The 27,424-nt window shown below is 38.0% G+C and overlaps 1 protein-coding gene across 2 annotated transcripts in view; it reads left to right on the top strand.

The window, feature by feature from the left end:
- The window catches only part of PLCB1 (phospholipase C beta 1), an 858,386-nt gene that overhangs the window by 622,509 nt on the left and 208,453 nt on the right, over positions 1 to 27,424 (top strand). For both annotated transcript variants that reach the window (XM_040248321.1, XM_040248322.1), the window contains exon 10: positions 13,740 to 13,886. In XM_040248321.1, the coding sequence (XP_040104255.1) occupies positions 13,740 to 13,886 (147 nt within the window). The remainder of the gene's footprint in view (positions 1 to 13,739; positions 13,887 to 27,424) is intronic.

Below are 27,424 nucleotides of genomic sequence, written 5' to 3'. Positions count from 1 at the left end.
AGGAAATAATAAAGGCAGAGTAGATAACCCAAAGGATACATTTAATTAACCTATAGAACTTTAACCAGGTTTATATTGAATTTAGCAATATTTTTATAAGTTTGTTTTTGGTGTTATTTGTTTGAGGGGGGTGCTGCCATACATATATGTATGTGTCAATATTTCATAGCCTCTTTTGAAATGGATTAGTCATGTTTCTGATTTCCTCATTAATGAACTAAATAAAATTTTCACACGTGTTCTTTGGCATGTTTCAGAGCACAAACTGACCATAATTTTAATATACTCACTTGGGAATAACTTTTCTATCCTGTACCCATTACTGTCGTAAAAATTAATCACAAGCATGGTTCAGAATCTTTCTCAACATAAGGTACTAGAGCAATACATAGAAATTGAGCTAAAATTTTAAAATTAACTTATTACCCATACCATATTAGCATACAGTTTAATTCCTTTTACAAGTTGCTGATCAGATCAAAGGATGTTTATTCTCAAGATATCAGACACAAACACAGCCTCAGGGTCTACTGCAGCACCATAAAAAGTGATATTTCTGGCCACACAATATTTGCATGTCTTTAGAAGTGTACACTTGTGAATTTTCCTTGGGGCACACTTTATTCTGGGAGTCATATTACTTTCCTTCCCCGAAGACACTTGCATTTACTGTGTGCTTTGAGGAATAGCAGTAGAGATTGAGTTGTATGAAACTGTCATTTAGGTAGGTTAAAAATGCCAGATTTTAACAATTTTGTATGATTCGACCTAAGCAGATAAAAGAATCAAAATTATGCCATCCTTGGTGATCTTCCAGATTCAAAACCATTTCTCTTCTATTTTGAATCACTAATCATCAAAGTAAGTCCTGACTTTGTACCAACTGTGCACAGAGAATTGTGGTAGTTCCCAAGGATGACAAAGAGACATGTGTGTCCTACTCTGGAGTAGTGTATGCCTGCTGTTCAAGGGGTGAATGGTCTTATTTTCTGTTACATTATGATCTATTTGAAAGCAGAGGCTTTGCTCTGCTTTATATTTCTCTGTATTCATTACATTGCAGAGATTCAATAAATGTTAAGTGAGTCGAAGGTAAGCAGAGGGAGGAGAAGGAAGAGATGAGGGAGAGAGGAATGCAAACTCATTTGAGAAGAAGCTGGCAAAATGGCATTAATCAGAGTAAAATGATTATTGCACACAATGCAGATGAAGGATCACCCCAAACTTCAAATGACAAACTGAAAATCACTTTACAAAAAAAAATAAGTGAAAATAACACCCATTTTTTCTATTTTAAAAAGTCCCAGTGAGGCAGAGCATGGAAAGACCCAGGACCTGGCGCCCCAGTAGCCCTGATCCTAGCAAGGCTATTTCACCCTGGCTTCTAAAGCCTAATTTAAGCATCCCAGATCTTTATCTTTTGTACTCCTGCTATATGATCTTTATTCCTACTAATAAAAGGGATGAAATAGAAAACTAGGAAGAAATTCAATTTTTTAAAAAAATGTTTTACCTCTACATGTTTTAAGTTTCAAAATATTGTTGGAAAACACCTACTGAAATAACTTTGGCCCTAAGTGGCACTGACTTTGGTTTGCTTACAAAAATTGAAACCAGTCTGACAGAATATAGGCATTCCACTGTAAATGAATTTCAAAGGAGGGCTTCAAAGGTAGTAACTGAAGAGTACTCGTCAATCAGCATGATTGAAATGATCACCCTGGTAGGTGACGGTTATTTGAAGATACAAACTATTGCCTCTGTTAGGAATTGGTCACACAAATATACCAGTGTGAGGAATGTTGTGTCACATTTCTCATTTCTAATGCAAGAGAAACTGTCTTAGCACTTTTTCCTTTTGTAATTATGGATATTAATCAAGGTGCATGTTAGAGTAGATTTTTAAGCAGTTTGTAGTGCAGATAATTGTTCCTATTTAAGATTTCCATTTAAGTAGCTCCACTCATTCAAAGCCAATAACCAGATTTCTTCTTTTCATTTATTTATTAATTCCTGGAAAATATAAAAGATGATTTAACTATAATGTTTCCAGAATTAGGGAATGTACTGATCAATTATTTTGAGAAATTTATTGGATGTAAAAAGATTTACACTGTGAGTAAACAGTTTTTCCATTTACAGGTGATGTGTCTCTTATCATTCAAGGATAGTTCAGTTCAGTTGCTCAGTTGTGTCCAACTATTTGCAACCCCATGAATCACAGCACGCCAGGCCTCCCTGTCCATCACCAACTCCTGGAGTTCACTCAAACTCATGTCCATCGAGTCAGTGATACCTCCAGCCATCTCATCCTCTGTCGTCCCCTTCTCTTCCTGCCCCCAACCCCTCCCAGCATCAGAGTCTTTTCCAGTGAGTCAACTCTTTGCATGAGGTGGCCAAAGTATTGGAGTTTCAGCTTTAGCATCATTCCTTCCAATGAACACCCAGGACTGATCTCCTTCAGAATGGACTGGTTGGATCTCCTTGCAGTTCAAGGGACTCTCAAGAGTCTTCTCCAACACCACAGTTCAAAAGCATCAATTCTTCGGCACTCAGCCTTCTTCACAGTCCAACTCTCACATCCATACATGACCACTAGAAAAACCGTAGCCTTGACTAGATGGACCTTTGATGGCAAAGTAATGTCTCTGCTTTTGAATATGCTTTCTAAGTTGGTCATAACTTTTCCTCCAAGGAGTAAGCGTCTTTTAATTTCATGGCTGCAATCACCATCTGCAGTGATTTTGGAGCCCCCAAAAAATAAAGTCTGACACTGTTTCCAGTGTTTCCCCATCTATTTCCCATGAAGTGATGGGACTGGATGCCATGATCTTAGTTTTCTGAAGGTTGAGCTTTAAGCCAACTTTTTCACTTTCCTCTTTCACTTTCATCAAGAGGCTTTTTAGTTCCTCTTCACTTTCTGCCATAAGGGTGATAATGCTCAAATCAATAAAAATGAGAATTACTTGCTATTTTTTTTTTCAAAAGAAAAAAAATTAATGAGTGGCATTTGTTTATAATTTTGTTAGTCTCTTTAATTTGTAATATTTTATAATCTAGATTCTCACCTCTGCTTATTTCCTCTTCTCGTTTGTTTTAATTAATTAATTTATTTCAGTTGGAGGCTAATTACAATATTGTAGAGATTTTTGCCATACACTGACATGAATCAGCCATGGGTGTACATGTGTCCCCCATCCTGAACCCCTCTCCCACCTCCCTCCCCATCCCATCCCTCAGGGTCATCCCAGGCCACCAGCCCTGAGTGCACTGTTTCATGCATCAAACCTGGACTGGCGATCTATTTCACATATGGTAATAAACGTGTTTAAATGCTATTCTCTCAAATCACTCCACCTTCCCCTTCTCCCACAGAGTCCAAAAGTCTGTTCTTTACATCTGTGTCTCTTTTGCTGTCTCACGTAAAGGGTCATCGTTACCATCTTTCTAAATTCCATATATATGCATTAATATACTGTATTGGTGTTTTTCTTTCTGACTTACTTCGCTCTGTAAAATAGGCTCCAGAACTGGAGCCTCATTAGAACTGATTCAAATGCATTCCTTTTAATAGCTGAGTAATAGTCCATTGTGTATACATACCACAGCTTTCTTATCCATTTGTCTGCCGGTGGACATCTAGGTTGCTTCCATGTCCTAGCTATTGTGAACAGTGTTGCGATGAACATTGGGGTTCATGTGTCTCTTTCAATTCTGGCTTCCTCGGTGTGTATGTCCAGCAGTGGGACTGCTGGGTCATATGGCAGTTTTATTTCCAGTTTTTAAAGGAATCTCCACACTGTTCTCCATAGTGGCTGTACTAGTTTGCATTCCCACCAACAGTGTAAGAGGGTTCCCTTTTCTCTGCACCCTCTCAGCATGTATTATTTGTAGACTTTTTGGTAGCAGCCATTCTGACTGGTGTGAAATGGTACCTGATTGTGGTTTTGATTTGCATTTCTCTGATAATGAGTGATGTTGAGCATCTTTTCATGTGTTTGTTAGCCATCTGTATGTCTTCTTTGGAGAAACATCTGTTTAGTTCTTTGGCCCATTTTTTGACTGGCTTGGTTATTTTTCTGGAGTTGAGCTACATGAGCTGCTTGTATATTTTTGAGGTTAACTCTTCGTCAGTTCCTTCATTTGCTATTATTTTCTCCCATTCTGAAGGCTGTCTTTTTACCTTGCTTATAGTTTCCTTCATTGTGCAAAAGCTTTTAAGTTTAATTAGATCCCATTAGTTAATTTTTGCTTTTTTTCCCATTACTCTGGGAGGTGTGTCATAGAGGATCCTGCTGTGATTTATATCAGAGAGTGTTTTGCCTATGTTTTCCTCTAGGAGTTTTATAGTTTCTGGTCTTATGTTTAGATCTTTAATCCATTTTGAGTTTATTTTTGTGTATGGTGTTAGAAAGTGTTCTAGTTTCATTCTTTTATAAGTGGTTGACCAGTTTTCCCAGCACCACTTGTTAAAGAGATTGTCTTTTCTCCATTGTATATTCTTACCTCTTTTGTCAAAGATAAGGTGTCTATAGGTGCACGGATTTATCTCTGGGCTTTCTATTTTGTTCCATTCATCTATATTTCTGTCTTTATTCCAGTACCTTACTGTCTTAATGACTGTAGGTTTGTAGTATAATCTGAAGTCAGGAAGGTTGATTCCTCCAGTTCTATTCTTCTTTCTCAAGATTGCTTTGGCTATTTGAGGTTTTTTGTATTTCCATACAAATTGTAAAATTATTTGTTCTAGTTCTCTTAAAAATACCGTTGGTAGCTTCATAGGGATTGCACTGAATCTATAAATAGCTTCGGGTAATATACTCATTTTCACTATATTGATTCTTCCAATCCATGAACATGGTATATTTCTCCATCTATTTGTGTCATCTTTGATTTCTTTCATCAGTGTTTCATAGTTTTCTATATATAGGTCTTTTGTGTCCTTAGGTAGATTTATTCCTAAGTATTTTATTCTTTTCATTCAAATGGTGAATGGAATTGTTTCCTTAATTTCTCTTTCTGTTTTCTCATTGTTAGTGTATAGGAATGCAAGGGATTTCTGTGTGTTAATTTTATATCCTGAAACTTTACTATATTCATTGATTTGCTCTAGTAATTTTCTGGTGGAATCTTTAGGATTTTCTATGTAGAGGATCCTACATCTGCAAACAGTGAGAGTTTTAGTTCTTCTTTTCCAATCTGGATTCCCTTTATTTCTTTTTCTTCTCTGATACCTGTGGCTTAAACTTCCAAAACTATGTTGAATAGTAGTGGTGAGAGTGGGCACCCTTGCCTTGTTCCTGACTTTAGGGGAAATGCTTTCAATTTTTCACCAATGAGGATAATGTTTGCTGTGGATTTATCATATATGGCTTTTATTATGTTGTGGTATGTTCCTTCTATTCTCGTTTTCTGGAGGGCTTTTATCATAAATGGATCTTGAATTTTGTCAAAGGCTTTCTCTGCATATATTGAGATAATCATATGGTTTTTAATCTTTCATTTTGTCAATGTGATGTATCACATTGATTGATTTACAAATATTGAAGAATCCTTACATCCTTGGGATGAAGCCCACTTGGTCATGATGTACAATCTGTTGTTGGATTCTGTTTCCTAGAATTTTGTTAAGGATTTTTGTATCTATGTCCATCAGTGATATTGGCTTGTAGTTTTCTTTTTTTGTGGCATCTTTGTCTGGTTTTGGTATTAGGGTGATGGTGACCTCATAGAATTAGGTTGGCAGTTTACCTTCCTCTGCAATTTTCTGGAAGAGTTTGAATAAGATAGGTGTTAGCTTTTCTCTAAATTTTTGGTAGAATTCACCTGTGAAGCCATCAGGTCCTGGGCTTTTGTTTGTTGTAATATTTTTGATTACAGTTTCAAATTCCATGCTTGTAATGGGTCTGTTAAGATTTTCTATTTCTTCCTGGTTCAGCTTTGTAAGGTTTTACTTTTCTAAGAATTTGTCCATTACTTCCAAGTTGTCCATTTTACTGGCATATAGTTGCTGAATGTAGTCTCTTATGATCCTTTGTATTTCTGTGTTGTCTGTTGTGATTTCTCCATTTTCATTTCTAATTTTGTTGATTTGATCCTTCTCCCTTTTTTTCTTGATGAGTCTGGCTAAAGATTTCTCTATTTTGTTCATCTTCTCAAAGAACCAGCTTTCAGTTTTGTTGGGTTTTGTTATCATCTCCTTTGTTTCTTTTTCAATTATTTCTGCCCTAATTTTTATGATTTATTTCCTTCTACTAACACTGAGGCTCTTCATTTCTTCTTTTTCTACTTGCTTTAGGTGTAAATTTAGGTTATTTCTTTGATTTTTCTCTTGTTTCTTGAGGTAAGCTTGTACTGTTATGAACCTTCTCCTTAACACTGCTTTTACTGAATCTCATAGGTTTTGGATTGTTGTGTTTTCATTTTCATTCATTTCTATGCATAGTTTGATTTCTTTTTTTTTATTACTTCTGTAATTTGTTGGCTATTCAGTAGTGTGTTGTTTAGCCTCCATATGTTTGTATTTTTAATAGATATTTTTCCTATAGTTGACATCTAATTTTGCTGCATTGTGATCAGAAAAGATGCTTGAAATGATTTCAATATTTTTGAACTTACCAAGGCTAGATTTATGGCCCAGGATGTGATTTATCCTGGAGAAGTTTCCATGTGCACTTGAGAAAAAGGTGAAATTCATTGTTTTGGGGTGAAATATCCTATAGATATCAATTAGGTCTAACTGGTCCATTGCATCATTTAAAGTTTATGTTTCCTTGCTAATTTTCTGTTTAGTTGATCTATCCATAAGTGTTAAAATGAAAGTGAAGTCGCTCAGTCATGTCCAACTCTGTGACCCCATGGACTGTGGCCTACCAGGCTCCTCTATCCATGGGATTTTCTAGGCAAGGGTACTGGAGTGGGTTGCCATTTCCTTCTCCAGGGGATCTTCATGACCCAGGTTGAACCCAGGTCTCCTACATTGCAGGCAGATGCTTTACCATCTGAGCCACCAGGGAAGCTGGTTTATCCATAGGTGTGAGTGGGGTATTAAAATCTCCCACTATTATTGTGTTACTGTGAATTTCCCCTTTCATACTTCTTAGCATTTGCCTTACATATTTGCAGTGTGCTCCTATGTTGGTTGCATATATATCTGTAATGGTTTTATCTTCTTCTTGGATTGATCCTTTGATCACTATGTACTGTCCTTCTTTGTCTCTTTTCACGCCCTTTATTTCAAAGTCTATATTATCTGATATGAGTATTGCCACTCCTACTTTCTTTTGATCTCCATTTGCATGAAATATTTTTTTCCAGTCCTTTACTTTCAGTCTGTATGTGTCCCTTGTTTTGAGGTGGGTCTCTTGCAGACAGCATATATAGGGGTCTTATTTTTGTATCCATTCAGCCAGTCTTTGTCTTTTGGTTGGGGCATTCAACCCATTTACATTTAACGTAATTATTGATAAGTGTGATCCCATTGCCATTTACTTTGTTGTTTTTGGCTCGAGTTTATAAACCTTTTTCTGTGTTTCCTATCTAGAGAAGATCCTTTGGCATTTGTTGAACAGCTGTTTTTTCCTGACCAGGTTCTGAATTCTCTCAGCTTTTGCTTGTCTGTAAAGCTTTTGATTTCTCCTTCATATTTGAATGAGCTCCTTGCTGGGCTGTAGGTTTTTCTCTTTCATCACTTTAAGTATGTCCTGCCGTTCCCTTCTGGCCTGAAGAGTTTCTTTTGAAAGATCAGCTGTTATCCTTATGGAGATCCCCGTGTGTGTTATTTGTTGCTTTTCCCTTGCTGCTTTTAATATTTGCTCTTTGTGTTTGATCTTCATTAATTTGATTAATATGTGTCTTGGGGTGTTTTGCCTTGGGTTTATCCTGTTTGGGACCCTCTGGGTTTCTCGAATTTGGGTGGCTATTTCCTTCCCCATTTTAGGGAAGTTTTCACTATTATCTCCTCGAGTATTTTCTCATGGCCTTTCATTTTGTCTTCTTCTTCTGGGACTCTTATGATTCAAATGTTGGTGCATTTAACATTATCCCAGAGGTCTCTGAGGTTGTCCTCATTTCTTTTAATCCTTTTTTTTTATTTTTTTATTCTCTGCTTCATTTATTTCCACCATTCTATCTTCTACCTCACTTATCCTATCTTCTGCCTCAGTTATTCTACTGTTGGTTCCCTCCAGAGTGATTTTGGTCTCAGTTATTGCATTATTCATTATTGATTAATGCTTTTTTATTTCTTTTAAGTCCTTGTTAAACAGTTTTTGCATCTTCTCAATCCTTGTCTCTAGTCTATTTATCTGTAATTCCATTTTGTTTTCAAGATTTTGAATCATCTTTACTATCATTATTCTGAATTCTTTTTCAGGTAGACTCCCTATCTCCTCCTCTTTTGTTTGGTTTGATGGGCATTTATCATGTTTCTTTACCTGCTGAATATTTCTCTGCCTTTTCATTTTGTTTAGGTTGCTTCTATATGGGGTGGTGTTTCTGTATGCTGGAAGTTTGTGATTCCTCTTTATTGTGGAGTTTGCTCCCTGTGGGCAGGGTTGGACTAGTGGCTTGTCAAGGTTTCCTGGTTAGGGAAGCCTGCATTGGTGTTCTGGTGGGTGGCGCTAGATCTTTTCTCTCTAGAGTGTAATGAAGTGTCCAGTAGTGAGTTTTGAATTGTCCATGGGTTTGGTGTGACTTTGGACAGCCTGTATTTTAATGCTCAGGGCTATGTTCCTGCTGGAGAATTAGTGTGGTATGTCTTGCTCTGGAACTTGTTGGCTCTTGGGTGTAGCTTGGTTTCAGTGTAGGTATGGAGGCTTTTGGATGAGCTCTTGTTGCTTAATGTTCCCTGGAGTCAGGAGTTTTCTGGTGTTCTCAAGTTTGGGATTTAAGCCTACTGCCTCTGGTTCTCAGTCTTATTCTTACAGTATCCTCAAGACTTCTCCATCCATACATCACAGATGTTAAAATATTTAGGTTAATGGAGAAAGGATTCTCCACAACGAGGGACACCCAGAGATGTTCACAGAGTTACATGGAGAAGAGGAGAGGCAGGAGGGAGATAGAGGTGGCCAAGAGGAGAAGAGGGTAAATCAAAAGGGGAGAGAGCAATCTAGCCAGTGATGAATTCCCTATTTGCTCTCCACAGTCTGGAACACTCAGAGAGGTTCATGGAGTTACATAGAGAAGAGAAGAGGGAGGAAGGAGATAGAGGTGACCAGGAGGAGAGGAGGGAGGGTCAAAAGGAGAGAGAGAGATCTAGCCAGTAATAAATTCCCTAAGTGTTCTACATAGACTGGAACACCCAGAGAGATTCACAGAGTTAAGTAGAAAAGAGAAGGGGGAGGGAAGGAGATATAGGTGACCTGGGGAGAAAAGGGAGAGTCAGAAGGGGAGAGAGCAATCAAGCAAGTAATCATACCCCTAAGTAAAAATGAGTACTGAAGATTAGATTCTTAAAGGTACATAATTGATAGCAAATGCAAAAAAGCAAAGATTAAAAATCTAGAGTAGAGGTTAGACTCTCAAAAATACAATAATAAAAAAACAAAAGAAAATTGCAAAAATTAGAAATATATATATATGAATCTGCTTTAAAAATGGGGCTTTTTTTAACAAGGTAATAGTAGGTTATAAAAATGAAAATTAAAGGAGTAATAAAGAACTTAAAAATTAAAAAATGATAATATTAAAAATATATCTAGGAGTTTCTCTGGATCTATTGAGGGCAGTGTGGGTTCAGTTCAGTTTCAGATAGTTCCTTGTTCCAGCTTATACATCTCAAGGTCTATAGGCCCCTTCCAATGTAGTCAATGCTAACTACAGGGTTTTAATCTGTTGTACTTGTCACTTCCAGAGCAGTTCCCTCTTCTTTGTTTATTTTGGCTTCCTCTGTTTGCAAGTCTCTTCAGTGTCTAATTTCCACCCTGATACAAGGGGCAACGGTGGTCACTTATTTAGGCTCACTTGTTCAGTTGTGCTGTAGGGAAGGAGGAGCACTGCAAACAAATATACTAGAGTGTGTCGGGAGTGTTCACAGTGCCTGGGCCACACTGGGTTTCCCCTGCTCATGGCATATGTGCTTTCCCAGTCTACGCTGCTCAGGCTCCAGGTTGCTCTGCAGGGAACTGTCTAAAGTGGGCCCTGGGTTGCGTGCACTTCCCGGGTCTAAGCTGCTCAGGTTCAGATTTTTGGGTACTCCACAAAGGCACAGACTCGGTTGGGCCTGCAATTTGTCCCCTTCCCAGGTCCTAGCAGCTCAGGCGACCAGGTGCTTGGTGAGCACAGTCTTCCCAGCTGGGTAGGGCGTTTTAACACCTCCCCTGTTCCAGCCTCTTGGTTTCCTGGGTGCACCGTGAGAGCACCGTCTCAGGTATGCCATGTGTCTCCTCTGGGAAGCTGATCTCTGCGACCCTCCTGGTGGATGTCAACCATCCAAAATCCCAGGAAGACGTGGTTAGCAACTGGGAGCCTGCTCGCAGTTTGGTGGAGGATGCCATCTCTGGGGCCAAGATTGCCCCTTGCCTTCTGCCTCTGGCTGTTGCCCACCTGCCTCTCTGCCTCTGGCATGGGGTGGGCCGGTCTGTAGTTGGCTGGCTCTCCTCTAGTGATCACTCAGTCCTTTGTTCTATCAGTGGGCCAGGCTGTGCCTTAGATTTGAGCTTTTCACGGGAAAATTCTCTCTCTCTTTCTCTCTCTCTTTTTTTTTTTTCTCTCTCTCCTTCTCTCTCTCTCTCTCTGTTTTTTTTTTCCTCTCTCTCTCTCTCTGGCTATCCCACAGTTTGGGTTGCTATCTCACATTAGCTCCCTCAGATTGTCCTCAGGGCATTCATGCCCAGTCCCTACCCTAACCATGCAGACTGTGCCTCCCTGTTCAGCCTTTGCTCACTGGTGGTGAACGCAAGTGTCTGGGCTACTTCTCTGCTGGGAGTTGTGGTCAGACACGAAATCTGGGTTTTGTTTTTTTTTTCTTTCCCCTCCCAGTTATGATGCCCTCTGAGATTCCAAAACTCCCCACAGACCTGCCAGTGAGAGGGTTTCCTGGTGTTTGGAAACTTCTCCTTCAGGTTTCCCTCCCCAGGACAGGTCTCCATCCCTAACTCTTTTGTCTCTCTTTTTATCTTTTGTATTTTGTCCTACCTCCTTTCAAAGAGAATGAGCTGCCTTTCTGCATGCCTGGTGTTCTCCGCCAGCATTCAGAAGTTGTTTTGTGGAAGTTTCTCAGCATTCAAATGATCTTTTGATGAACTTCTGGGGGAGAAAGTGGTCTCCCCGTCCTACTCCTCTGCCACCTTAGGACCGCCCCCCTGCTATCATGTTTTTACCTCTGAGTTTGACATCTGGATGAAGAGAAGACAAACCATTGGTGAAAGAGTAAATTGCTAGAACTTTTAACAGAAAACAAATTGATTATGTATATTAAAAGTCTGAAAAATATGCAGTCTTTGAACCAGCAATTCTATTGCAGAGGACTCATTCTGAGGAAAAAGTTTATACAAAGATTCAGCTACCAGAGTATTGAATACAATATTATTTATACTAGTGAAAAATGAGAACTCCAAAGATAATGGAATATTAGTTAGTCATGTTATAGCTCTATATATTTTATAATACAGAGATTTAAGCCTCTGCCTACAATGAGGGAGACCCAGGTTCGATTCCTGGGTTGGGAAGATCCCCTGGAGAAGGAAATGGCAACCCACTCCAGTATTCTTGCTTGGGAAATCCCATGGATGGAGGAGCCTGGTGGCCTACAGTCCACAGGGTCTCAAAGAGTTGGACATGACTAAGCAACTTCACTTTCAAAATATTAATATTATATGATGATATTCAAATATACTTTTCAGTGTATATATATATATGATTGCATCTTGATAAAACAACTATACATACACATGCATACACACATTTTTTCCTCTGGAAGTATATATACTAAGATTTTAATAGTAATTCTCTCTGAATGAAGAGTTAGGCATGTTCAGAAAAGTTTCAGTTTTCTTCCCTCTCTGCTCATCTCATTTCCTAATTTTTCTTCCATAAACATATACTACTTTTATATTAATACAAAACTTTTTCAACAAGGAAAAACAAATACTATCCTCAGATATGCAGATGACACCACCCTTATGGCAGAACGTGAAGAAGAACTAAAAAGCTTCTTGATGAAAGTGAAAGAGGAGAGTGAAAAAGTTGGCTTAAAGCTCAATATTCAGAAAATGAATATCATGGCATCTGGTCCCATCACTTCATGGGAAATAGATGGGGAAACAGTGGAAACAGTGTCAGACTTTATTTTTCTGGGCTCCAAAATCACTGCAGATGATGACTGCAGCCATAAAATTAAAAGACGCTTACTCCTTGGAAGAAAAGTTATGACCAACCTAGATAGCATATTCAAAAGCAGAGACATTACTTTGCCAACAAAGGTCCATCTAGTCAAGGCTATGGTTTTTCCAGTGGTCATGTACGGATGTGAGAGTTGGACTGTGAAGAAAGCTGAGAGCTGAAGAATTGATACTTTTGAACTGTGGTGTTGGAGAAGACTCTTGAGAGTCCCTTGGACTGCAAGGAGATCCAACCAGTCCATTCTGAAGGAGATCAACTCTGGGATTTCTTTGGAAGGACTGATGCTAAAGCTGAAACTCCAGTACTTTGGCTACCTCATGAGAAGAGGTGACTCATTGGAAAAGACTCTGATGCTGAGAGGGATTGGGGGCAGGAGGAAAAGGGGACGACAGAGGATGAGATGGCTGGATGGCATCACTGACTCGATGGACGTGAGTCTGAGTGAACTCCGGGAATTGGTGATGGACAGGGAGGCCTGGCGTGCTGCGATTCATGGGGTCGCAAAGAGCCGGATATGACTGAGTGACTGAACTGAACTGAACTGAACATTTACCAGAAAGATCTTCACTATTCACAAATGCACTGGTGGTTGTGTTTGTTTTGTTTCTTTGGTTGGTTGGTTGGGTTTTGAGGCTTTGATTGTTAATATTGAAGAAACAAGCTATGATGATGAACCACAATTGGGAAGATGGCTCTCTCCATGTATTATATAAAAACTACTTTAATAACAATAAAGAATTATCTCAATATTCTGTATTAGTCACCTCAGAAATGTTACAACAAAAGAAAAATTATAAATAGAATCTGAGTAAACTAAAGTGTGAGTCTTATTTCTTTCATTTGAAGTAAAGTCATTCTAAATAAGAAACATTAAGGACCTTCATTTTTATGAACATTCAGATTTTTATTCCTCAGTTATGGTCATATTTATTTTCCTTTTCAGAGGAAAAAGATTATTATTTGAAAACATCTTCACTTTATTTTAAATAATAAAACCATGTGTGAATAAGTCTTTTGATCATATAAGTAACATGTTTTTATGAGAGAACATTGGGAAATGTACCCTTAACTTTACTACCCAGAGATAAGCACTAAAAACATTTTGGTATCCATGCATAGGATTGTAACCATTCTTATATTTTAAAAGCAGTTGATCCATGTTTAGGTATTTAAATTCTCTCAAAGTCTGTGAGACTATTCTGGCATTTGGGGATAAATATAGTAAAGCAGCATGACCCTAGACTACTGTTTATCCCTATCAAATTGCAATTGTGGCTAATGTTTTCCATCTTGGATGCTACCAGAGGTTTCTGCAAAATAATAATAATAATATGACATCAGAAACCCATAAAAATAATACATTCACATTCCTCTTAACTCTTCATTTCCTCTAGGACAGATATCAGTGGATGGATTTATGCGCTATCTGAGTGGAGAAGAAAATGGAGTCGTTTCACCTGAGAAACTGGATTTGAATGAAGATATGTCTCAGCCCCTTTCTCACTATTTCATTAATTCCTCACACAACACCTACCTCACAGGTATGAGTTATAGTTCTTTGACAGTTATTGTAGCCAGTCTCACCGAATGTCACCAACCTCTGCTTTCTGTTGTTCAGAAGGAGACCTGGGGGCTCCATGACTAGAGGCTCTTCCCAAAAGTAGCAATATTATTTATTCACATGTCCTTCTTGCCTGGAGATCACCATGGACAGAGGAGCTTGGCAGGCTACAGTCCATGGGGTCGCAGAGTTAGACACGACTGAGCAACTAATACTGTAACACTTCCCATGTTTTAAACTCATCTGAGATGTATCCATGTCTGATATCTTCAGACCAATGGAATTTTTATGTAACTGAATTCATCTTCAATGGACTTCAATCCATTTATTATCCTGTCTAGTTCTCTGGACTGTTTTCATCTACAGAAAAGTTCCAAAACCCTAAATAACTTCGGCTTTAAGGTAAATTAATAATTTTGCTCAAAGTGGACAGGGCTTTATTATTGCTGTTGTTTAGCTGCTAAGTTGTGTCTGACTTTTCTAACCCCATAGACTGTATCACAACAGGGCCTTCTGTCCACGGAATTTCTCAGGTAGGAATACTGGAGTGGGTTAGTGGGTTATCATTTCCTTCTCCAGGGGATCTTCCCAACCCAGGATCAAACCTGCATCTTCTGCTTGGCAGGCAGATTCTTTACCACTGAGCCACCAGGGAAGGTACAGGGTTTTAGACATAAACAAAATTCTTGTGAGCAACAACTTATACTTTGTTGTAAATATTATAATAAAGGAGGAAAAAAGCAACTCTATGTTTCCTAACTTGGCCCTAAATTGAGGATTGTCAATTGAGTAGATTGACAGTCTAGTTTTTAGTAGATTGTTAAATAGAAAAAATATTAAAACATATATATATTACCCCTACATAGTTTAGAATTAAAAGTTTAATAAATACCAATTTCTATAAGCTAAAAATGTTTTTATGATCAAAATATATTTCTTGCAGAATACTCTCTGATTACTAGCTTTGGAAAGACTTTAAAAAAAGACCTACTAGTTAAAAAAAAAAAAAAAAACCTTTTAAAATCCTTACATGCTTTTGCTTCACACAATCCATTATCCAAATGAATATAAGATAGTCAGACCTTAAGACCCATAATGCAAACAAAGTAAAGTCTGGGGTCTCATTTGGTATCTGTAAAGTAGTAGCTGCTCGCCATGCCTTAGAGGTGGTTCTGGTGCATTTATGGCTTATTGTCTGGGGACATGTGGTTTGTGTAACAAGACAGACCGGCAATGCCATGCACATAATGGCAGTGAGATCCAGGCACTAAATATGTGCGGGGTTTTCACAGGGTTCAGGCATCTGAGAAATAAGCAGTTCTTTCTTCTAAATTCCTTAAAGGAATTCATTCCTCTAGACACAAATGTATGTTGTGCTGGAATCAAATCCAGCATTGGCCTGGTAGCCCATACTTGGTGAAAATAGCTTAGAGTAAAAATGCCTCTTAGACAGATATTTGGCTGCTGGAAAGCTGGAATGGGTACTCTCAGGATGGTTCCATATGATCCTAGACCATCTAGTTGGAATCATACACTGAGTTCTGCCATCAACTGAACTGCAATGGCATGATTTTCTTGAAAATTGGATGGCTCTCAGACTATTTGTGTGGCCTGTTTTGTTTCACCCACATTGCCTACTGAGAGATTCATGGTATAAAACTAATTAGATTCATGTTTGGCTCATCATAAACCCATTCTGGTCATCTCTTCTTGTATAACCAATCACGTAAAAACTCATGGGCATAAAAGAGCCACCATTTAATTTTGGTCCATATTCTATAGGTCAAGAACTCAGACAAGGCACAGAGCAGGTGGTTTGTTTCTGTTCTCTGTCATCTTGGGCTCCAGCTGGGAAGCCAATGCCTGGGGCGATTCCCACCTTGGTTGTGGGAATCATCTGGAAGCTTCTCCACAAGCACAATAGCTGGGCTCAGTTAGGACTGCTGACCTAATTGCCTGTAAGGCCTCCCTGTGTGGCTTGGACTTCCTCAGGTTAGGTGGGCATCTTACATGGCAGCTTATAGCTGCCAAAGCAAGTGTCCCAAAGAACACGGAGGAAACTTAATTGTCTTTGTGCCCTTAGCCTCTGAAGTTCCATACTGTCACTGCTTTATTTGTCAAAAAAGTCACAACCCTACCCAGTTTCAAGGTAGGGGACATAGACCACAGCCCTCAATGGGAGGAATGTTAGAATATTTTGTCTTCTTTTAAAATTACTACAGGTTTCATAGCTTCAAGAAGAGTCTCCACTTAGCCTACTTTCTTGGATTCAGTTTCCTAAGCTTATTACAAAAGTTTTGCAGCTCCCACTCAAATTGTTAACACTTTGTAAAGGATTTTTTTCCCTCTCAGAGATCCTTAATCTTATTTGGTGTCATTGATGTATATGGCACTCTGGTGAAGCCTATGAACCCTCCTAAGGATGTTAAATGCATAAAATAATGTACGTAAAATTAAAGAGGAAATAAATTCCATTGAAATATTTTTATCAAATATTAAAAAACATATTTGTGATACAGTTGTGTACATTTTATTAACACAATTAAATCACATGTATTTTATTAACACAATTTTTAAGAATCATACACAATGCATGTGATATTTGTAACAGTTGAAATATGATATGAAAATGTCTGTGATTTCTAGTAGTTACAAAGTCACAGTACCACTAATACTACAGTGATTTGTGACCTACAGTCATAACTGAAGAGAATGTTAAACTATGCATGGTGGTTTGCATTGAAGATATAATCATTTTTCTCATCTAAGATTGAGGAGGTCTATAGAAGCTCAAGAATTGGCCTGCAATGCAGGAGACCCCGGGTTAATTCCTGGGCTGGGAAGAGCCACTGAAGAAGGGATAGGCTACCCACTTCAGTATTCTTGGGCTTCCCTGGTGGCTCAGATGGTAAAGAATCTGCCTGCAATGTGGGAGACCTTGGTTCAATCCCTGGGTTGGGAAGATCCCCTGGAGAAGGGAAAGGATCTACCCACTCCAGTATTCTGGCCTAGAGCATTCCATGGACTCTACAGTCCATGGGGTCACAAAGAATCAGACAGGACTGACCGACTTTCACTTTCATGGAAGCTCAAGTTAAGAGTCTAGATCTTTGACTTAATAGGATACAAAGAAATGTAGCTGTGAAGACTTTGACACATGATTGAATCTTGCATTCCTCATGTACTTAGTTAGGACCACAAAACTCATAAAAATGTATGTTCAGGTGAATTCTAGACATTGTTTCATCTAGAAGTCACAATATGCAGTAATTTTACAAATAGCCCCTTTTAAGTCCAAAATTGAATATATTTATGTCCATTAGTATCTATATTATTTGCCATATAATAAAAGAGGCAATGGTACCAAAACAATTTGAGTTACAATATTGACTGGTGGTGTGTGTGTGTGTATATATATATATATCTCATTATGGACTTAAAGTTTTCAGAGTTTATGTAGATTCACTCAACCATAGCTTCTATTCTCCTTTTAATGTCAGATTGTCTCAGCTGTGGTCAGTGGGAACATTTTTTAGGTTGGCTGCTCTCTCTTCTTAATATGACCCATTGGTCTTTGAAGATGTCCTTGTTTTCTGGCACATAGAGGTCTTGCAGACTCACCTTGTTCCTTCCTGCACCGTGCATGGAATCAGACTTTTCTCTCAATAAGCCCTTGTTGCTTTTAGTGTGAAAAATATGTGTATGGGTAATGGCTCCCCACTCCAGTACTCTTGCCTGGAAAATCCCATGGACGGAGGAGCCTGGTGGGCTACAGTACATGAGGTCGCTAAGAGTCAGACATGACTGAGCGACTTCACTTTCACTTTTCACTTTCACTTTTCACTTTCACACATTGGAGAAGGAAATGGCAACCCACTCCAGTGTTCTTGCCTGGAGAATCCCAGGGACAGGGGAGCCTGGTGGGCTGCCGTCTATGGGGTCCATAGACTCGGACACGACTGAAGCAACTTAGCAGCAGCAGCAGCAGCAACAGCAGTTTGAACGCTGTTGTTCAAATGTTGTTTCTGGACCGTTTCAGTGAACAAAGCAAGAAAAGATACTTTTTGTTTTCTTGTGAAGGCACAAGAGTTCACTTAACCATTTCTATTCCTTCCAATTTAAATTCTTGATTCTATAGCTGTGCTTCCTTTATTAGTCTTGATTCCTTGCAAATTATGCATAATCACTCATTTGCTTTACTGGTAACACAATAATAACTGTAAGAAAATTGTTTGATATCAATGCAAACAATAAAACTACAAAATACGGTTAGCTTTTTCTCAGCACCTCTGCTTTTTTAACTGCTTTTTACTAAGTATTTTTAATCCAATTAATTTCTTCATTTGCCCTCCCTCTGATTAACTTGTTTAAGCCATATAAGGTAAAGAACCTGGCTTCTTTGTTTCAGTTGGGTTTGGGATGTTAGCATATTAATGGCCAATAGTTTTGAGAAAGTGGGTCTTTCAGCTACTAAAAAACTGAAGGGTCCACTCTATTTTTCATTGAAGAAAGAACTCCAATAGCTATCTCCAAATTTCTGAACAATGATTTCATATCACCACCATCTGATATACATGATTTCTGACCAAGTATACCAACTCTCCCCAATTTTTAAATTTCTAGTAGTATTAGAATTCACATATTTTTAAATATTCAATTTTTAAAACTGTAACCTATGTTAGATTGTGTTCTGATCTTTAAGGTTGTTTTTAAACTTCTTCACTTTTCAGAGCCATATATTGTCAAACTAAAGTTTACATTATGTAAATTTCCATGCTTAAAACATTATTTTGTCCCACTACCAGTCAAAATTTCTTATTTTCCTTCTGCAGAATTAAGGAGAATTCCATATTATTAATTTTAAAAACAACATATAAATTCTAATATAGGATCTTGATATTTTGACTGAAATCCTCTTTTGAGGTAAAACTTGGTTTTACTTTGTATGATATTCATATGATATTATTAGTGTCCTTGTTCTAAATATAGATAAACCTCATGTAGAACTCATCTTTCAGAGATCTTTGGGTGAATATGAACATCTGTAATATAGAAATTCAAACTTCCAAAAGCCAATCATGAATATTATAAAATTTTAATAACATCATAGAATCCAGCTAAATGTTAAAATCAGTATCTAGAAAATGAGTTAGATTTTATACTTTACAAGCAGTTCCAGAACAAGTAGAAATATTTTTTATAGAAACATTATTTCATACAAGGTGTATTTGGTGGAAAAAGAAAAGCTTTTCTATTCACATGAGCCTTTAAAATGCTAGGCACAAAGAAAGGTTGGCACCTACTGCAGTATGTTTCAAATATAGGAAAAAAGACTTACAGAGACACTCTCACTAAGGTTAAGATCAATCCCCCCACCCCCACCCCCAGTCATGACCACACTACTTACTTCCTTGGAACATTTTAAGAAATTATTTCCTTGGAGTATTTCCTGAAAAATGCCAGTCTAAATTCAAAGGAGAATTTCAATATTTCAAATATTTTATTTTGAGCATTCAAAGGAAGTATAAAAATTAAATATACAGTATAAAAACCAATCTATTTAGCAGTGCATTATTAATTATTATGTCTATTTCCCTGCTCATTATTGCCCCTTTGTTGACTATCAAGACACCCAGAAGGAAAAATAAAATTGGATCACTGAGAGAAATACGCACACAAAATAAGTAGATTTTTAATTACAATGGTCATTTTCTAGGGTTTTGGATAGACTTGGCAGGACATCAAGTAGTGACTATGGTTTAAATTATTATTTTTCCTTGAGGAATCTACCCTTATGACTCAAAACAAGATTGTTTCAGGACTGAACTGGAGAAGGCAATGGCAACCTACTGCAGTACTCTAGCCTGGAAAATCCCATGGACAGAAGAGCCTGGTAGGCTGCAGTCCATGGGGTCACTAAGAGACGGACATGGAGTGACTTCACTTTCACTTTTAACTTTCATGCACTGGAGAAGGAAATGGCAACCCACTTCACTGTTCTTGCCTGGAGAATCCCGGGGACGGGGGAGCCTGGTGGGCTGCCATCTATTGGGTTGCGCAGAGTCGGACACAACTGAAGCGACTTAGCAGCAGCAGCAGCAGGACTGAACAGTGTCCATTCATTTCAACCTAAAATTTTTCAGCTTTAAGTAAATCTTTCCATACTCCAAACAGTTTGGGAGATGTTGTTGTTCAATTGCTAAGTAATATCTGACTTTTTGAGATCCCATGGGCTGCAGCACCCAAGACTTCCTTGTCTTTCACTATCACCCTGAGTTTGCTCAAACTCATCTCCATTGAATCGGTGATGCCATCCAACCACCTCATCCTGTCACCCCCCTTCTCCTCCTGCTCTCAATCTTTCCCAGCATCAGAGTCCTTTTCAGTGAGTCAGCTCTTTGCTCAATTGTCCAAAGTACTGGAGCTTCAGCTTCAGCATCAGTACTTTCAATTAATATTCAGGGTTTATTTCCTTTAGGATTGACTGGTTGGATCTCCTTGCTGTCCAAGGGACCCTTGAGTCTTCACCAGCACCGCAATTCAATAGCATCAGTTTTTTGGTGCTCAACTTTCTTTATGGCCCAGCTCTCACATCTGTACAGGACTACTGGAAGAACCATAGCTTTGACTATATGGACCTTTGTCGGCAACATGATGTCTCTGCTTTTTAATACACTGTCTATATTTATCATAATTTTACTTCCAAGGAGCAAACATCTTTTCATTTCATGGCTGCAGTCACTGTCCACAGTGATTTTGAAGCCCAAGAAAATAAAATCTGTCACTGTTTCCACTTTACCCCTATCTATTTGCCATAACGTGATGGGGCCAGATGCCATGATCTTAATTTTTGGAATGTTGAATTTCAAGCCAGCTTTTTCACTGTCCTCTTTCACCCTCATCAAGAGGCTCTTTAATTCCTCTTCACTTTCTACCATTAGAGTGGTATCCTCTGCACATCTGAGGTTATTGATATTTCTCCCAGTAATCTTGATTCCAGCTTGTGGGAGAAAATGGCTCCATATACTCAGGAAAAGCAAAGTGATGTTATCTCTGAATAATTAACATTTTTTTATTCCACTTAGGAAATAAAGCATTACATTGGAGGTTTTAGCTATCAGTCTAATGAATTAAACTATCTGATTATTCGACTCCTGAGATGTATGTTCTTGACTGCAGAAAAGCTCTAAAAATATACGTATACCCTTTAAAGTAGTTTCAGTCTTGTCAGAATCAGTCATTCCAACCTCGGTTGGTTGTTAGTCACTATCAACCCTGGCTTACTGTCACTCTCTCTCTTTATCTCTTCTACTCATTTAGTCCTTGGATATACAACCTTTCATAATTTATTTTTTCTTTAAAGAGCACATATGTCAATTGAAAAAATGCACAAGATGGAAGTTGTGAATTAAGTTTTATTGGGGGCAAAATCAGGACAATAGCCTGGGAAACAACATTTCAGACAGCTCTGAGAAATTGCTCCAAAGAGAGAGGGAAGATAGTATTATTTATGACTTTATTGAAGATGTATGTGTGGTCAGAGGCTTATGGAGGCTTTGACAGAGGCTTGCTGCTAGTCACAAGGAGCTCATGTCACTGTTAGACATTTTAATGGTTTTCTAGGGATGAGAAGATGCAACAGTTGGGCTCATAAGATCTTCTCCTGAAGATATCTAACTATCTGAAGACCAGTTCTGCCAGTTTTTTCCCAAAGCATAGAGTTGTCTCCACCCTGAACTCCTTTCAGTGTGTATTGAAGGTCTACAGTGACTAGTGACCTAATTCTTAATAGAGGCAGATGGCAAGTGCCAATTTTTAGTTAGAACACAGACCAATGAAAGTTGGATGATAGAATGTAAAGAGTTGAGCTTAGCAAATAAACAGACCAAGTTTAATTTTGTGTTTAAGTAAATGAACTGTTCTAAACTTTAACTTCTTCATTTAGAAAATGAAAGGAAGTTGAAACAGCCATTATGTTTTGGGCGATAAGTATGTACATGTGTGCCAAGTCGCTTCAGTCACATCTGACTCTTCATGACCTGATGGACCAAGGCTCACCTGTCCATCCCATGGGATTCTCCAACCAACATTACTGGAGTGGGTTGCCATGCCCTCCTCCAGGGGATCTTCCTAATCCAGGGATGGAACCCATGCTTCTGATGTCTCCTACATTGGGGGGTGGGTTCTTTACCACTGGTGCCACCTGACTACATAAAAGGAATCTATTACTCAGTGGTTTAAACATTAAGGAATTTATTACCTCATACAACAAGAAATCCAGAAGCAGAGTGATTAAGGGTTGATTAAATCAGCAATTGTTGGTGTTGTAAGAGACCCAGATGCTTTCCATCTTTTCGTTCCTCTTACAGTTTCAAGACGGTTGTGCACCTGGGGCATCACCTCCTAAGAAATAAGCTCCATGTGTGGCCCAGAGACATCTCTGTCTTGTGGCCTTTTGTGTGAGTGAGGTTCCCCACACCCCACCCAGTAGACTGTCCTTTATTCCCTACTGGATGTAGAGCAGAGTTACACCATATAGCAATGACATACAAATAGCATTATCAGGGGCCACAGAATGGCTATGATTGGCTGAGAAGAATTAAGATTTACCCCAGACTTAGGAAGGAAACCCTAAATCTTATCAGAACCTAAACAGATTATTCTGATGCCAAGGAAAGAGAGAAAGAAATGGCAACCAGAAGTGTGATAGTGGGGTGAGCGTTTAAATTCTCTGACACATAAGAATGTTCTCCTTTCTTTATACAATACTTACCTCCCTTACTTACCTACCCTTACCTAAATGGTAAGGGTAAGGAATATGTCCTGTGTCATTTTTGTATCCTAAGCCACCAGTATTTGCCTCCCATGGAGAATGTTTGAGAATATGCATAGACCCTAGTGGTGAGGCTCCTATAATCAATAAGGAATATGCTTAAAGTTGTTTTCCCACTTGCCTAAGCCATCCCATGGCAATTGGATCTATTTCAAAAGAGCTTCATGGTGATAAACCATAATGGAAAATAATGTAATAAAGTATGTACATACACATTGTGTGTGTGTGTGTGTGTGTGTGTATGTGTGTGTGTGTATAACTGAATCACTTTGCTGTACCATTAACATGGCATGATAAATCAACTATACTTCAATTTAAGTATAAGTTGGCAGATAGATAATATGGAAGAGAGAGATCACATCAAACAAATAGTCCTAGAGATGGTCAGGATGAACAACACTTCCTCTGTATTTTGAATATTTTCCTCAAGTGTAGCTGTTGGTTTCACAGAATTTAAAGCAAGGAGAAATGGTCCCATCTCCATTTTTTGAAGGAGACAGTGTTTATTGAAGAAAGCCAATGAATTAACAAATGCATCACATTCTATAACCTTCTTTCCCTGAGGTTGAAGAGAAGACAATAAATAATAGTAAATATAAATACAGGCAATCAATCATCAAAGTCCACAAGATGAGAAATTTCTCAGAAGACTGTTAATGGAGGAATTGTTATTTTCAATTTTTGGTCTCTTCCATCTATGGATGCCTTGGATAATCTGAGAGAAAGCTCAAGTGAATGGAACCAGCTGCCCAAAATTAATGCAGTCAAGTGAGAAGTTGCAGAGCTATGTCTCCGGGTGGTATTATGAATTAATCTAAGAGAGAGTTTCAGCTCCAAAGTTCAATCATGGGCTTGGAATGTACTCCAAAATATGTTCACAGCCAGGCAGAGATGATGTCAGATACTAGTTTCAGAAACAACAAAGGTTGAGTGACTCATGACATATCATTAATCCTAACCCACAGCATCCCCTGGCCCCAGAAGGTCAATTTATTGGATCTAATCAAATGAAAATATAATGAGTGGATGGAATATAATAATGAGGAGTTACAAATTTTAGAGAAGAACAATAAACCAGCTTTGAGGCTTTAAGCAGAAATGGAGTAGGGGAGAATATCAGTAATGATTCATATATTTGGAAAAAAGCTCCATAAATGAAGGAAAACATGAAGAACCAAATATGCATTCCAAGCAATAAAACAACTATGGATAAATGTATGGTTTTTAATGCTTCCTTTGAGAGGTTTCCATTACAAATACAAATTGTTCATTTTGAGAATGAACCAAATTACCTTAGAGAAATTTTGGGAGTCTTAGATATTGAATAGTAAACACCACACAGACACACACTCACACACAAACAAACACATATACACTCTCCCCCTTCCCTTTCTTTCTTTTGATTTGTTTTACTTTTCAGAATCTTTCTGTCTCACAAGCTCAACTCCATGCCTTACCATGTCTTTCAAAATATTAGCTGATCAACATTCAAAAAGTATATCAAATCCCTTCTATTTGAATGATAAAAAAATATATAGGACATTTCACCCCAAAACAATGAATTTCACCTTTTGCTCAAGTGCACATGGAACCTTCTCTAGGATAGATCACATCCTGGGCCATAAATCTAGCCTTGGTAAATTCAAAAAAATTGAAATCATTCCAAGCATCTTTTCTGACCATAATGCAGTAAGATTAGATCTCAATTACAGGAGAAAAACTATTAAAAATTCCAACCTATGGAGGCTGAACAACACGCTGCTGAATAACCAACAAATCACAGAAGAAATCAAAAAAGAAATCAAAATATGCATAGAAATGAGTGAAAATGGAAACACAACAACCTAAAACCTGTGGGACACTGTAAAAGTGGTGCTAAGGGGAAAGTTCATAGCAATACAGGCATACCTCAAGAAACAGGAAAAAAGTCAAATAAATAACCTAACTCTACACCTAAAGCAACTAGAAAAGGAAGAAATGAAGAACCCCAGGGTTAGCAGAAGGAAAGAAATCTTAAAAAATAGGGCAGAAATAAATGCAAAAGAAACAAAAGAGACCATAGCAAAAATCAACAAAGCCAAAAGCTGGTTCTTTGAAAGGATAAATAAAATTGACAAACCATTAGCCAGATTCATCAAGAAACAAAGGGAGAAAAATCAAATCAATAAAATTAGACATGAAAATGGAGAGATCACAACAGACAACACAGAAATACAAAGGATCATAAGAGACTACTATCAGCAATTATATGCGAATGAAATAGACAACGTGGAAGAAATGGACAAATTCTTAGAAAAGTACAACTTTCCAAAACTGAACCAGGAAGAAATAGAAAATCTTAACAGACCCATCACAAACACAGAAATTGAAACTGTAACCAGAAATCTTCCAGCAAACAAAAGCCCAGGTGCAGATGGCTTCACAGCTGAATTCTACCAAAAATTTAGAGAAGAGCTAACACCTATCCTACTCAAACTCTTCCAGAAAATCGCAGAGGAAGGTAAACATCCAAACTCATTCTATGAGGCCACCATCACCCTAATACCAAAACCTGACAAAAATGCCACAAAAAAAAGAAAAGAAATCTACAGGCCAATATCACTGATGAACATAGATGCAAAAATCCTTAACAAAATTCTAACAATCAGTGAAGTCACTCAGTCGTGTCTGACTCTTTGCGACCCGTGGACAGTAGCCCACCAAGCTCCTCAGTCCATAGGATTCTCCAGGCAAGAATACTGGAGTGGGTTGCCATTTCCTTCTCCAATCAGAATCCAACAACACATTAAAAACATCATACACCATGACCAAGTGGGCTTTATCCCAGGGATGCAAGGATTATTCAATATCTGCAAATCAATCAATGTAATACACAACATTGACAATAAAAGACATATGATTATCTCAATAAATGCAGAGAAAGCCTTTGACAAAATTCAAAATCCATTTATGATAAAAACTCTCCAGAAAGCAGGAATAGAAGGAACATACCTCAACATAATAAAAACTATATATGACAAACCCACAGCAAACATTATCCTCAATGGTGAAAAATTGAAAGCATTTCCCCTAAAGTCAGGAACAAGACAAGGGTGCCCACTTTCACCACTACTATTCAACATAGTTTTGGAAGTTTGGGCCACAGCAATCAGAGCAGAAAAAGAAATAAAAGGAATCCAAATTGGAAAAGAAGTAAAACTCTCACTGTTTGCAGATGACATGATCCTCTACATAGAAAACCCCAAAGACGCCACCAGAAAATTACTAGAGCTAATCAATGAATATAGTAAAGTTTCAGGATATAAAATCAACACACAGAAATCCCCTGCATTCCTATACACTAATAATGAGAAAATAGAAAGAGAAATTAAGGAAACAATCCCATTCACCATTTGAATGAAAAGAATAAAATACTTAGGAATATATCTACCTAAAGAAACTAAAGACCTATATATAGAAAACTATAAAACACTGGTGAAAGAAATCAAAGAGGACACTAATAGATGGAGAAATATACCATGTTCAGGGATCAGAAGAATCAATATAGTGAAAATGAGTATACTACCCAAAGCAATCTATAGATTCAATCCAATCCCTATGAAGCTACCAACGGTATTTTTCAGAGAACTAGAACATATAATTTCACAGTTTGTATGGAAATCCAAAAAACCTCGAATAGCCAAAGCAATCTTGAGAAAGAAGAATGGAACTGGAGGAAACAACCTGCCTGACTTCAGGCTCTACTACAAAGCCACAGTCATCAAGACAGTATGGTACTGGCACAAAGACAGAAATATAAATCAATGGAACAAAATAGAAAGCCCAGAGATAAACCCACGCACCTATGGACACCTTATCTTTGACAAAGGAGGCAAGAATATACAATGGAGAAAAGACAATCTCTTTAACAAGTGGTGCTGGGAAAACTGGTCAACCACTTGTAAAAGAATGAAACTAGATCACTTTATAAGACCATACATAAAAATAAACTCAAAATGGATTAAAGATCTAAACATAAGACCTGAAACTATAAAACTCCTAGAGGAGAACATAGGCAAAAGACTCTCCAACATAAATCACAGCAGGATCCTCTATGACCCACCTCCCAGAATATTGGAAATAAAAGGAAAAATAAACAAATGAGACCTAATTAAAATTAAAAGCTCTGCACAACAAAAGAAACTATAAGCAAGGTGAAAAGACAGCCTTCGGAATGGGAGAAAATAATAGCAAATGAAGCAACTGACAAACAACTAATCTCAAAAATATACAAGCAACTCCTGCAGCTCAATTCCAGAAAAATAAACGACCCAATCAAAAAAATGGGCCAAAGAGCTAAACAGACATTTCTCCAAAGAAGACATACAGATGGCTAACAAACACATGAAAAGATGCTCAACATCACTCATTATCAGAGAAGTGCAAATCAAAACCACAATGAGGTACCATCTCACTCCAGTCAGAATGGCTGCTATCAAAAAGTCTACAAGCAATCAATGCTGGAGAGGGTGTGGAGAAAAGGGAACCCTCTTACACTGTTGGTGGGAATGCAAACTAGTACAGCCACTATGGAGAACAGTGTGGAGATTCCTTTAAAAACTGGAAATAGAACTGCCTTATGACCCAGCAATCCCACTGCTGGGCATACACACTGAGGAAACCAGAATTGAAAGAGACACGTGTAC

This window comes from Oryx dammah, unplaced genomic scaffold, assembly GCF_014754425.2.
Source record: "Oryx dammah isolate SB20612 unplaced genomic scaffold, SCBI_Odam_1.1 HiC_scaffold_10, whole genome shotgun sequence".
NCBI classification, from domain to species: domain Eukaryota; kingdom Metazoa; phylum Chordata; class Mammalia; order Artiodactyla; family Bovidae; genus Oryx; species Oryx dammah.
The sequence above is the reverse complement of the archived record's forward strand: the minus strand, read 5'-3'. Positions and strand labels throughout refer to the sequence as shown.